At 54.5% G+C, this 13,527-nt stretch overlaps 1 protein-coding gene across 3 annotated transcripts; it reads left to right on the top strand.

Annotated features, from left to right (window-relative positions):
• Positions 1-668: 668 nt before the first annotated feature.
• On the top strand, positions 669-13,196 carry CTSB (cathepsin B). Of its 3 annotated transcripts, none has more exons than XM_054819899.1 (10): positions 669-815; positions 5,976-6,127; positions 7,740-7,825; positions 8,204-8,318; positions 8,553-8,671; positions 9,347-9,432; positions 10,106-10,252; positions 10,895-11,011; positions 11,560-11,688; positions 11,795-13,196. In XM_054819899.1, the coding sequence occupies exons 2-10, from the start codon at positions 6,002-6,004 to the stop codon at positions 11,890-11,892; spliced, it is 1,023 nt and encodes a 340-aa protein (XP_054675874.1). In that variant the 5' UTR covers positions 669-815; positions 5,976-6,001; the 3' UTR covers positions 11,893-13,196. The 3 variants fall into 3 exon arrangements, with proteins under 3 accessions (XP_054675874.1, XP_054675872.1, XP_054675873.1); XM_054819897.1 differs by lacking the exon at positions 669-815 and adding an exon at positions 893-1,065; XM_054819898.1 differs by lacking the exon at positions 669-815 and adding an exon at positions 2,117-2,173.
• Positions 13,197-13,527: the final 331 nt, after the last annotated feature.

The following is a 13,527-nucleotide window of genomic DNA, read 5'->3' as shown; positions in this document are numbered from 1 at the left end:
GGGGGGGGGGGATCAGTTAACACAGTAAAACCACAGTAACACAGTAAAAACTTGCTGGACTTGTGGATTAGAACTTCAAAGGACGCTCGCAGGATGGAGATAGGATGGACTGAGGATGCAGGAGAGAAGCAGGAAGGATGCAGGCAGCAGGGAGGTGGGCAGGATGGAGACAGGATGGTGGTGGGACGCAAGCAAGATGCAGGTAGGTTGGAGGAGGGAAGCTAGATGGGATTGAGGCAGGCTGGAGAAAGGAAACGAGGGATGGAGATGGGATGGAGGTGGGATGGAGGCAGGATGGAGAAGGGAAACGAGGGATGGAGAAGGGAAGCTAGATGGGATACAGACAAGCTGCAGGCAGGCTGGAGGAGGAAAACAGGAGGGATGCAGGTGGGACTGAGGAGGGAAGCAGGTGGGATGCAAGTGGAATTGAGGAGGGATGTAGGCAGGTTGGAGGAGGAAAACTAGATGGGATTAAGGCCGGCTGGAGAAGGGAACCAAGAGGGATGGGGATGGGATGGAGGTAAGACAGAGAAGGGAAGCTAGATGGGATGCAGGCAGGCTGGAGGAGGGAAGCAGGAGGGATGCGGGTGGGATTTAGGGGGGATTGAGGTGGAATGCAGGTGGGACTGAGCAGGGAAGGAGGCAGGCCGGTGAATGGGAGCTGGCAGGCTGGAGGCGGGCCGGGGGCGGGGAGCAGGCAGGATGCAGTCACGATGCAGTCACGCCGGGGGCGGGCCGGGATGACTCAGCCGCAGGGAGCTGCCCCTTCCGCGGCCGCCGAGGGAGCGCGGGGCCGGCCAGGGCTGTGCGGGGCGGTGAGTGCCGGCGGGGGCCGGGCCGGGCATAAGGAGCGCAGCGGGGCGCGGGGGCTGCAGCGGGGGGCAGGTAAGGGCAGGGGGACACGCGTGGGGGGGGGTGGGGGTGACTGGGGACCCCAGCCCTGCGCCCGCGGGGTGCAGCGAAACACCCGCTTAGGGCAGCAGAAGCGTTTCTCTCGGTTTCCAGCTGCGTTTTGGGGTATTTTTGGCCGTGGTGGGTCCAGGAGGGATGCTCTGCGGCACAGGGGTGAGGTTTGTTGCAGGGGAAATGCTGTTAACCCTCAGCGCGTCTCAAAACCAGCAAACCTTCCTGTAAGTGGCAGGGGAGGAGAGAGGAAAGCCTTGTTTTCATCATGCAGATGGAAAAAAAAAAAACCAAACCCAAACCCCAGCCCTGCTCGTCAGCTGACGCTAAGGAGGTCGGTTTGGCACCCACTGAAGTGCTTCTGGGAATATCCCGTGATGCACGGCCGTGCTCGGGTCTGGCATCCGGGCCGTGGCTTGGAGATGGGGCAGGATAAAAGCTGCCCGGTATCTGTCTGGCGTGCAATATATCTGTCATCCATATATCGCACTCGTGGGGTTGCGCTGCAGGTGTGATACAGCAAAGGTCGCTTCTTTCTTCTGTCTTCCTCCAGGCTGCAAAGTTGAGGGTGCGGATGAGGGCAAGGAATTTCGGTAGCGCAGGGTGTTTGCTGCAGCAGCTGAGGTCTTGTGCAAGACTCTGGTTTATGGATTGGTCTGTAAGAGTAAGAAAAAAAAAATAAAAATCAGTGCAGCTCCCTTTGGGAGGAATCTTGCACTTTCTGTGAATGCGAGCTGTAGAGGCAAGTGCTGCAGCTTGTCTCAAGATGGATTTATTTTGCCAGTTATCTAACCTGTGCTAATGGTTTGGCTTTCCTGGAAAGGGGTAAGCGTAGGGAAGAGTGTCTTATGCTTTTTTTTTTCCTTAAAAAAAATGACAAAAAGTCAAGCTTTGATAATGCAGTAATAGCTGTAATGAAGTCACCAGGCCGTGAGTTTGGTGCGTGCCTGTGGAGCCACCAAGCTAACCTGGCCGCGCAGCAAGGGAAGCTGTATTGCTTTGTTTATACGCCTGCTTTATTGTGGCTTAGAGTCACACACAAATACTGGCAGCCAGAACAAAGGACAAAGCTCGGCTTGGGTAAAGGGCTGCTTGCTGGAGGAGGACACATGACTTGGGCTTTGCTGGTACCTCTGACCCGGGAGGGGTGGGGGTGTTACAGCTGTGAGGGTGGGAACAGCTTTTATCTTCCTCAAACCTTTGGAAAAGGGTGTGTGTAGGTGCCTCTGTGCCCGGAGGGGTTTGGTCCAGCCGGTGGAGGAGCTGAGAGGTGCTTCAGGGCTGTGACTTATCTCATGACCTGCCTAAACTGAGTCATGTGAGCCGGGCTTTGAGTAGCCTGGTTTGGGTTGGTTGGGGTTTTTTTTTCTTTTTTTGACTGTGCAGAGAAATGCCCAGTTAAATGGCACTCGTGGGCTTTGATTTCTGAGTGATGCGGAGAAGACTTTTGTGGTGGGACTCTGCAGCGGTGAACTGCAGAGGGATTTGCTGCTGCGGGCGCTGTCGCATCTCCCTGGGCTGCTGGCAGGAGGCTGCGGGACCCTGCTGATCTCTGGCATAACGTGGTCCAAACAGTTGGAGCTACGTCCCTGAGAAAGCAGGCAGGGAACTGCCTCTGGCTCCAAGATCTCCTGGTCAGGAAGGATGGAGAAGGCACCTGGGTGATGTCAGCTCCTTCCCTCCCCCCCTGCCTGCGCTGTTGCAGGCAGCAGCCGGCAGCGCAGAGGGACTGCGGGTGCGTGGTGCAGTGCCAGCCGCAGCCATCTCCCTTCGGGTGCTCTGCTCCGTTGCACGCTGCAGCTGCTCTGAGCAGCTCGTGTTGGAGGGCCTTCAGCCTCAGTGCTTCCTCCTCGCTGGCTGGGAGGGGGCAGCTCAAGGGCTGCACTCAGGTGGGCCAAACTTCTTCATTTTAAGCAACCAGCTGGCTGAATTGTGAGAGCCCTGCCCAGGGTCAGGTGTGCTGGTGGGTAGCAGCTTTCTGGAGTTATTTCTTGCTCATCCTTCAAGAAATGGCATTACCAGATAGTTCACATCCCAAAGCAGGGGACTTGGCCGTAGCCCAAGAGGAGGTTGGGGAAGCTCGGGGGGGCTCTCTGCAAGCCCCAAACATTCTCCTGTGATCTGAAGAGTTTGCCAAGGTGAAGCTGCTGTGTCTTAAGAAGTTCACCAGCCAAGCTTTGCTGCTGTTTTCAAGCTAATAGGCTGAGGTGGGATATGACCTGGGGAGGCAACCTTTGCCAGGGTTATCCTGAAGTTGCAAGGTACCTCCAGAGACTTGGGGGGGTGCAAAGGGAAGGGATCTCCTGTGATAGCTGGAGAAAGTCCTCTGGCCTGTTAAATGTGCAGAAAGAGCAGCAGATATCTGTCAGGTGCAGCAGCTGTTATGCAAGATTGGTTTTGGTCTTGCTTTTTTGGTGGTATTTAAAACAGCCGTGGGGCTTTAGGGGGAGGGAGTGTGTGTGTGGGAGATAGGGGTGGTGGGGGAAGCACATGCGCGATAATGCTGCCACGGGAAGTGTCTTACCGCTCGTATCTGCGGGGAAAGGGGGGTGATGGTGGAAACCAGCAGCCTTCTCTTGCTTGCTGCATTGCTGCTGGGGTGGGTGGAAATTCGTCCTGCGAGCCCCGTGCCCACGCTCTCCCTATGTAAATGTGTTGTACGCGGGGCGTGCGCTAAAGCCGTGGAGGGGGGTAGGGAGGAAGAAATGACATGGGATCGAGGATTTCCCCTTCCTTCTCCACTCAGATCGTGGGATATTCCATGCCATCCAGCTAAGAGTATCAGCCCTGCCCCCCCCCAAAAAACTTCATGCCCACCGGAGACATGGCAAGAGGCTCGTTTGCTGCAACGACCGGCTGGCTCCCAGCTATTTGGGTTGCGCTGGGCGATGTGTCGCTGCTCCCGCTGGGTTTGCTGGCCGTCGGCCACGTCGTGGGGTGGATGCAGTGCAGCAGAGCTTAAAAGGCGAGCGCCTGTCAGAGGAGAAAGAGCCCGGGATCTTTTTTCAGTTTGGTCTCAGGTTGCCTGGAGCTCGTATTCCGCAGCCGGTGTGGTCTGGTAACCTGAGGATTGGAGATCTGCCGTGTCCGTCTGTCCGTCCGTCACGAGCTCGGTGCAAGCAGCTGTATCCATGCGGAAGGCTCTGCAGGGCGGGTTTCAGTGTGTCAGCAAATTTACAAGCATCCTGCTAAAAACAAAAGCGTATCAGGTGGCTTCTGGCCTCAAAACTGCCTCCCTTCTGTGCTACGGAAAAATTAAAGTTGACTGCAGGAAGTACAGAGGGGTTTGGGTTTGTTTTTTTGTTTTGTTTTGTTTTTTTAATTTTTTTAAAAGATTTTTTCATTAGAAAAGGTGTTTCAGCTCAGGCCAGTCACCTATAGGCTTCCTATGGCCACATTGAAGGGACACAAGGCAAAACCCACGTTAGCCTTAGAAATGCGTATTTGTTTCTCTGGGCATAACCTCCTTCCTGCTGTGTAAGCAGGGGAGCATGGTGGGGACACCGGCAATGCCAGCAAGTCCCTTGTCGAGGAGAAACCTCTAAGTGAGCAAATATGCATAAAACACCTTCAAAGAGGGGAGATGTGGAGGTAGGAGGACCCACGTGCTGCTGAAACGCAACTAGCTTTTAGGCTGAGCATCCTGCCGAAAGCACGAAGAGTGGGAAGAAACATAAATGGTGGAAAGAGGAGGGAGAAGGAGGAAAGAAAAAAGAAAAGCCCCTTTATACAGTTAGCTGCCTGGGCTTGTCGCTGGCAGAAAGTAGGACACTCCTGCTGGGTTTTCTTCTCTGGAAAGGCTAAACTTGGCTGTGAGTGGGTGGAGGCAGCCTGCATGGAAATGCGTGTGTGTCTCCCCATCCCCTGCTCAGCAAGCTCCGCTGCCGTGGGGCCGGAGAGCTGCTGGCAGGAGCTGCGTGTCTGGCTGCTCGGGTGTATTTGCCCAGAAGGGTTTAAGCCCAGGCTTGCAAAGGTGATTACACGTTCAGCTTGCTGAGATGAGTAGGAATTAGAGCCTAAATATCTCTGCTGTTCGGGCTGCTGTGGAGTATCCAAGGTCTTTGGTCACTCATCGGGATCGGGGCTCGTCAGGGTGGATGTGGGGGTGGTGGAAGGGGGAGCTGGGAGGTTTTGGAGGAGGAAGAGGGTGCCTTGGTGTGTTTGCAGAGGTTGAGCAGGACATGGTCCATCTGCGTGTCTGAGTCAGGCATGGGGACATGGAGCAAGCGGTGGCTGCTGGAGTTGGGGGTTAAATTGGAGTTGGGCGATTTAATGTGAATTAGGTTAAAGGAGGCGGGAGAACAGAGAAGCCACCGAGCCCTGGAGCATCTTTGGGTTGGGTGATGCTTGTGCTTCTGCACAGGAGGCTGTGGTCCACTCCTGCCGTGCTCCTGGAGTTCCCCTGTGTCTCTGTTCCCCAAAGCAGGACTTTCCTGATGCCCCGCACCCAGGGATGCGGCTTCACAGCCTCCCTCGTGGAAAACCCCAGTGGAGGGGGGGGACCCTGGCAGCTCTGGTGCATGGGCAGGGGGCCACTACCCTAGGGCTGTGACCCCGATCAGGGTCCCCAGGGCAATGGTCTGGCCAAAATGAGGCTGTAAAGTCCAAAAATGTGAATCGGAGTGATATCTTCGAAGGGAAGAGCACGGCACTAGGGCAGAGGCTAGCAAGTCCCCGGGGCTGCAGCCCTGCCTGCAGTCCGCCATGGAGGTGGGGTGTCACTTACTCCTCCTAGTCCTTATTCTCCATTTTTGTGGAGGTAAACGCAGCTTTTCATACCCTCCAAATCCCTTGGATCTGCTTCAAAAGATATTTTCCTGCTGCTACTAATCCTGCAGTGGTCAACAAACAGGGTTGCCTTGTCTGATTTCTTTGAGCTGCAGGAGGGGGGGTTATTAGTCTTCTCCTGCTTCTCTCCTGACCTTTGGGGTAAATCAGGATTGGGAGGGACTTTGTGCAGCCACGTGTTTTATCCTCCCACGTGTTGCTGTTATGGTCCTTCTGCCAAGCCCTCGCTTGTGGTCCAAGCCCGTCTTGGGAAGGTTTCCAACGATGCCCAAATCTGGCTGCAGGTGGAGTGTCCTCTTCTGTAGTCAAGATGTGGCTGTCCGTGTCCATCGTGTGCGTCCTGGTGGCCTTCGCCAATGCTCGCAGCATTCCTTACTACCCTCCCCTCTCCAATGAGTTGGTCAACCACATAAACAAGCTCAACACCACCTGGAAGGTGAGTACTAGGTTGCTTTTTGGCGTTTTGGGTGGGGTTTTTTGGGTGCGTTGTTTGACAGTCTTTGTGGGACTTAAAAGCTGAGCTCTGGGAGTCTCACCACTGTGGTTGTATCAAACCAGCCTTGGTCCCAGTTTACTTCTCCAATGAATTGATGCCATCAGGGATTCCTGTGGTGACAGTAACTCTGCAGCTTCTCTTTGTAGCAGAGCACTGATGAATTCCTAGACTAGTGTGGTGGGTTGACCCTGGCTGGAGGCCAGGTGCCCACCAGAGCCGCTCTCTCACTCCCCTCATTCACCAAACAGGGGAGAAAAGGCATAACGAAATGCTTGCAGGTCAAGATAAGGACAGGGAGAGATCACTCACTAATTATCGTCACGAGCAAAACAGACCAAACTTAGAGAGGGAATTCATCTAATTTATTACTAGGCAAAACAGAGTAGAGGAATGAGAAAATAAAATCAACTCTTAAAACACTTCCCCCCACCCCTCCCATCTTCCCAGGCTCAACTTCACTCCCGGCTTCAACCTTCCCCCCCCTCAGCGGCACAGGGGGACGGGGAGTGGGGGTTACGGTCAGTTCATCTCACGGTGTTTCTGCCGCCTCTTCATCCTCAGGGGGAGGACTCCTCTCATCGTTCCCCTGCTCCAGCATGGAGTCCCTCTCACGGGGTGCAGACCTTCAGGAGCAAACTGCTCCAGCATGGGGTCCCCCACGGGGTCACAAGTCCTGCCAGCAAACCTGCCCTGGCGTGGGCTCCTCTCTCCACGGGTCCACCGGTCCGGCCTGGAACTTGCTCCAGCGTGGGCTTCCCACAGGCCGCAGCCTCCTTCAGGTGCCTCCACCTGCTCCAGCATGGGGTCCTCCATGGGCTGCAGGTGGAATCGCTACACCCCCTCATCCTTCCTCCATGGGCTGCAGGGGGACAGCCTGCTTCACCATGGCCTTCACCATGGGCTGCAGGGGGATCTCTGCTCCGGCGCCTGGAGCACCTCCTGCCCCTCCTTCTGCACTGACCTTGGTGTCTGCAGAGTTTCTTACATCTTCTCACTCCTCTCTCCGGCTGCAAAAGCTCTCTCTCTCTAAGTGTTTTTCTTCTTCTTAAATATGTTATCACAGAGGCGCTGATTGGCTTGGCCTTGGCCAGCGGTGGGCCCGTCTTAGAGCCGGCTAGCATTGGCTCTATCAGACACAGGGGGAGCTTCTAGCAGCTTCTCACAGAAGCCACCCCTGTAGCCCCCCCGCCACCAAAACCCTGCCACGCAAACCCAACACAACTAGGAGCAATGCTGAGAGGAGATTCTGTGGGAGGCTGGAAACAAGCAGCAAGTATCAAGCTGTACTGGTGACCTGGCCAAACCCACCTCGGCCAGGCTGCTGTGGCCAAAGCCTAGAGTTGGACCTTAGCTTACTGGTCATGATGCACTCATCCTAGAAGGAACTGTGTTGTTGTGTGTCCATATGTAGTTTGGCTCTCGGCCCTGGGGTTTTAAAACAAGTGTCAGACACCAATTGGGTCTGAGGGAGCTCTGGAGCACCAGGCTGGTCCCAGCAACGTACTTGATGGCTGTGGAGAGTCATGTCCCACTTCTCTGTGTCTCTTCCCAGGCAGGGCACAACTTCCACAACACTGACATGAGCTATGTGAAGAAGCTCTGCGGCACCTTCATGGGTGGGCCCAAGCTCCCTGAGAGGTGAGAAGATGATGAGGGCTCTGTAAAAGCTTGTGTGGATGCTTCTGGTGTGTCTGGAGTGGGTGAGGGGTTCCCTGGGTGAAGCTTACTGGACATCTTGCATGGAGTTAAGCACAGGACCATGCATGGGCAGAATATCCATCTTCTGTCCTGCCAGGTACTTGAGCAATCATGTATCTTCTACTCCTTGAAACTCAAAACACTGGAGGAGCCGCTGATGCGGTCTGATGACTTCAGAAGTATTTATTCTCCTTCAGTAAGCAAAGAACAAGAGCACTCTTCCTCCAGGTCACCGCCAGAGGAGGTTGGGGAGTCCTGTGCACCCAGTCCTGTTAAACTGGTGTTCCGATAACAGGACTTCCCTCTTTTCACTTGCAGGGTAGATTTTGCTGCAGACATGGAGCTGCCTGATAACTTTGACTCACGGACACAGTGGCCTAACTGTCCTACCATCAACGAGATAAGAGACCAGGGCTCTTGTGGCTCTTGCTGGGTAAGAGCGTTGGTGGTTTAAGGTCATGTTGATACAGAGTTTGCTGGACAAAAAACATGCTGTCGAGTTTGCTACTTAACTGCATAAATGGGGGGACACGGGGGATCCTGAGCTTCTCAGTGGGCTTCTCCCAGCCAGGCTCATGTTTGCTGCGCTCATTGCAGAAAGTTGCCTGGTTTTTCTCCCTTGGCCAGCTCTAATGGTCTTCCCATGGGTTTCTGGGGCTGCCCACAGGCTTTCGGTGCTGTAGAAGCAATTTCAGACAGAATCTGCGTACACACGAATGCCAAGGTGAGCGTGGAGGTCTCGGCGGAAGACTTGCTGTCGTGCTGTGGCTTCGAGTGCGGCATGGGGTGAGCTGCTCTTGGTTCTTGTGCACGTAAAAAGTGGGTGGGAAGAGCAGGGACACAACCCGAAGATGCTGATCGTTTCAGCCCTGTCTCCCTAATGAGCAGGAAGCCCCAGCAGTGGTTTGCGCTGTAGATGCTGGAGTTAGGTGGGAACATGATGGTGACTTCATGGACTGGAAGTCCCTCGGGGCCACATCCTGCCTCCAGCTGGGTGATGATGGATGGTGTAGGGAGGGCAGGCACATAGCGATGCTTCCCATACAGAGTTGGCAGCTGCCTAAGCCAAAGGAAGGATCTTTTAATAGCCCCAAAGCGTTGGATTTCAGGCACCAGTCTTTTCCCTGTGGCTTCTGCAGTTGTTGAGAGCAGAGCGGGGAGTTGGGTCTCCAAGTTGCGTGACTTCTGCTGCTCCTGGCAGCAGAGGCTGACCAGGGACCTGGCGGGGAGGCACCGCTGCTTTGGGATTTGGAGGCACGGGTGCTTTTAGCTCCTTCTTGCCCTGAGGCTTTGGTGTCTCGAGGCCTAGAAATCCTGGGGAAGGCAGGGACAGACTTTAAAAGGTTCAATGTGCTGAAAGGTTCCCTTCAGCCATCCCAGGCTGGCTCCATTTCCCCCACCTCCCCAAAAAGAGGATGGCTCTGAGCAGGCCGTAGCTGGAACTGCTGCCTCTTTCTCCAGGTGCAATGGTGGTTACCCCTCTGGCGCATGGAGGTACTGGACAGAGAGGGGCCTCGTGTCTGGGGGTCTCTACGATTCCCATGTGGGTAAGTCCTGGCAGATACCCTTGTGAAAGGAAAGAGGAACACCTCTGCTCTGGTTACAGGTTCATGTCCTGCAGGGTGCTTCTCTTCTGGTCTGCTCCCTCCTTTGGGGCTGGGCTCAAACACCTCTGCTGTCCCAGGTGGCTGCTCCTGTCCCCATGGCTCCTTCTGGTTGCCCCTTTTGGACAAGGGTCCCTGAGCAGCAGATAGTGGCAGGAGACCCATCCAGGAAGGGATTACAGTAGCCAGACTTAGTAAACCCACAAGACTGCTGCTTCCATAGCAGGAATGAATCAGGCTGTGCATTTTTTGGTTTTGCTGATTTTGGACCAGCTCAATACACTTTGGATGAGGGCAGGAGTCTTCCTGATGTGTTTTCCACTCAAAAAACAACTTCCAGACTGGAAAGCTCTGCCTCTTCCTAGCATGGCCATGAGCTGGTTCGTGTTTCCATCACCTTGTCAAGCGGGAGGTGGTGGGAAGCAGGTCCAGAGGGGAAGCCCACTGCTGATGCAGGGATTGCTCCTCTGGCAGTGGTTCACAGCCCACTGACCTGTGGGGTTTCTGGGTCGGAAAGGTCAAACTCTTTCTTGGGGCATCTGTTGCCTTCTCCGGCATGGCTGTTGGACAAGGGTGCTTGGGGACAGCCAGTTCATGCCTCCTCTGTCCTCGACAGGCTGCCGTCCCTACTCCATCCCACCCTGTGAGCACCACGTCAATGGCTCCCGGCCACCGTGCACCGGGGAGGGGGGAGAAACCCCCAGGTGCAGCCGGCACTGCGAACCCGGCTACTCGCCCTCGTACAAGGAGGACAAGCACTACGGTAAGGGAGGCGGCCTCCAACACTGCTCGATACACAGCAGCTCCAGAGCTGCTCCTAGTGGTAGTTTGGTGGGGTTGGCAGGGTTGGACCTCTTCCTAAGCTGTTTTATGGTGGTTATTTTCTGTGCCCTCAGGGTGGGTGGTCCTGGAGCAAACATTAGCCTGGCAGATGCACAGTTTGTATTTGCTGAGAATCAACTGAGACGTGGGGACTGATCGGAGTCCTCGTGGTGACCTGCCTGGGTTGAAGAGCATGACGCTGAGCCCTGTGGGAGTCTGGTGTCAAAGCCACCTCCTTCCTACTCGTTGGTGGCAGCCAGCACCATACATGTAGGAGAGTCTTCCTGGAGATTTGTTTTAGTCTTGACTAATTTGGTTTGGAAATAAGGATGCACGAGGAAAACCTTCCTGGTGTTTGGGTACAGAATAGGATACGGGTTAAATCATTCCCTCGGGAAGAGGCATGGTTGGAGCCCGCTTTCCCTGCCTGGTTGTGTCAGTGCTTCTGGAGCAGCTAGGTTTGAATTTAACCTTTAAGTGGAGAAGGCTTCTTGCACAAGCATGCCAAGCAGTCGCTGTTTATCTCTCCCAAGACCTGTGTGGCCTGACGATGCTGGACTAATGGTGGGACTTTTTCCCCTAGGCATCACATCCTACGGTGTGCCTCACAGTGAGAAGGAAATCATGGCTGAGATCTACAAGAACGGCCCAGTGGAAGGAGCCTTTATTGTCTACGAGGACTTCCTGATGTACAAGTCTGGTGAGCATCAGCACCAAGGCTATAGGGAGCCCTGTTTCCCTACTTCCTCCATAGGATCTGTCTTGTGTGGCCCCTGTCCCTCTAATCAAGCCTGAAAGGAGATCTCAAGCTCACACTTGAGTAACTGGTGTTGCAAGAACATGGGAAGATACCGTGTCCTGCATCCATTGGTTTGTAGCAAGGGGAACGGGTCCTTGGGATTGGCTCAGGGGGAAGCCCCAATGGGGGAGTCCCCAGAATTGCAACTGAGAACAACAGCCAGGATTTCAGGTAAAACGCTGGCAGATGGCTCTGCAGGTGTGGCCCCAGTTCCGAACTGCTTGGGATGTGCCACCTTGGGGACCCTTGCCAAGTGTCCTGCATGCTGAGCTGACACTTAGCGTTGGTCTTTCCTCCAGACTCTACACTAAGCTTCAGCTTTGCGTTTAACCAAAACCACCACCTCAGCTGGCCTCTGGGCTTTGATACGGGATGTCTCCTGAGCTGGCAGTGGTCTGAAGCAGGGGGAGATGCGGTGTTCCTTGATGTGTTGGCGTGTTGCCTTGCAGGGGTCTACCAGCACGTGTCCGGTGAGCAGGTTGGAGGCCACGCAATCCGGATCCTGGGCTGGGGGGTGGACAACGGCACTCCATACTGGCTGGCCGCCAACTCCTGGAACACTGACTGGGGGGACAACGGTGAGTGACACCCCCAAATGCTGCCTGCGACTGCCAAGAGGGAACCCCCTCCCCGTTCTCCTTGGTGCGGTAGAGAGGTTGACTTTTGCTCTTGGTGTGTTTCCAGGCTTCTTCAAAATCCTCCGAGGACAGGACCACTGCGGCATCGAGTCCGAGATTGTGGCTGGCATCCCCAGGCCCGAGCAGTACTGGAAGAAGGTGTAACCTTCTTGATCAAACCACAAATAATCCCAAGTCCCTGATGCTTTTAACTTGATAGCAGGTTGGGTGCAGAGCCCCCCCTTCTAAGAGACTATAGTTGAAATTACTTTATTAAAGCTTTTTATCTTCTTTTTTTTTTTTTTTTTTTTTTAAATGGTATGGTGGAGCTGGAGGTGGAACTTCTCTCTGCAAGCCCTCTGTTCCTGGTGGGTCGTAGCTATGGGGCATTCCCTGCGCAAAGGACTGCTGGAGGGCTCGCTGGCCTCTCGTACCGTGGTAGTTGGTTAGCCTGGACCCCCTTCAGCCCAGTCTGTTACTGGGAGTGTAGGAAGCAGTAGCTTTATGCTGGGACTGGAGACTTGGTGGGGTAGTGGAGATGGACCCTGCTGGGAAGCCATGGCCAGGAGTGATCTGTGCATCCCTGGCTGGGTTGGTCTGACTGTTAGCACCCGAAACAAGCAGGGTATGTTAGCGAGTGCCTTGAATTGGCTAAACTTAGACCTACTGATGACAAAATACTGACAAACTTGATGTGGGGCTGTCTCTGACCAGAGCTGTGTTAAGGCCCCTCTTGCCTGCAACAAGTCCTTTGTGCATCGCTTGCTCTGCCCCATCCGTTCGGTTGCTTTTTTAAACCACTTGTTCCTTAGCTGTTTATTTTGGGGTGGTTTTTTTCCTGCTGTAGCCTGGGGTTATTGATCCTAGGGAAGGGCCTGGCTGGAGCTCCACAAGCCTTTGATCAAAAGTCCCGCAAGCATCTAGAAGCACGCTGGAAAGAGCAAACCACTTTTTATCCGTGGCTGGGAAGCTTGGCGCATGCAGCGGGTCGTGCTTTGGCAGGGGTGCCGCATCCAAAATTGGTGCAGTGCTTTGGGACTGCAGGTGCTGAGCAGGGATGAGGATGTTCTACAGGTCTGCTGCAGGGAGCTCATGCAGGTGCTTGGAGGTATTTTGCTAACTTGCACACAATTGAAGCTTTTTTTTTGGCCCTTTTTTTTTTTTTTGAGCCACAGGTGTTAAGGAAGAAGAAAAAAACCCTTATTTTTGTTACTGGGGGGAGGTGTAAAAGCTGTGTAGGAGGAATCATGTGATTTGCCAACACTAATATAGCAAAAAAGCTCTTTTTTTTTTTTTTTTTTTTTTTTTAAATTTTAAAGCACAAAGTATATTCCAGGCCTGGAATGCGTGAAGCAGGCTCTCCCTCGCACTGTACGATAGCCCCTTACCTCTGCTTACTCTGTCTCACGGGTGTCTGAGACCAGTGTCTACGAATGGAACAACTGTGCCAATAAATGATTTCTCCAGTGTCTTGTCTCCTGGCCCTTGGTTGCTTCTGCTCGAGTTCACACCACCTCCAACTCTTCTCCTGTTGCTCTGTGCGTAGTGACAGCCAGGCGTGACCCTTCCGTCTTCCTGCGCTGTGGTCAGTGCCAGCCCTGTCCTCTGCCCGTGCCGGCGACGGCGTGTGGACTCCTGAGGAGCTCCTGGGCATCACCTACTCCTGATGGTGGGGAAGGTGCTCCAACAGCCCCTGGCAGCTCTTGCACAGAGGTGCAGGGGGAGGAGGATGTACCAGGGAAGGTACTGGAGATGTGCCTGCAGCCTAGGGCTGTGCCACCGCTCCTGCTGCCCGCGGTG

The sequence above is a fragment of the Grus americana genome, chromosome 3 (assembly GCF_028858705.1).
Source record: "Grus americana isolate bGruAme1 chromosome 3, bGruAme1.mat, whole genome shotgun sequence".
Lineage (NCBI taxonomy): Eukaryota > Metazoa > Chordata > Aves > Gruiformes > Gruidae > Grus > Grus americana.
This window is presented reverse-complemented; position numbering and strand designations above follow the sequence as displayed.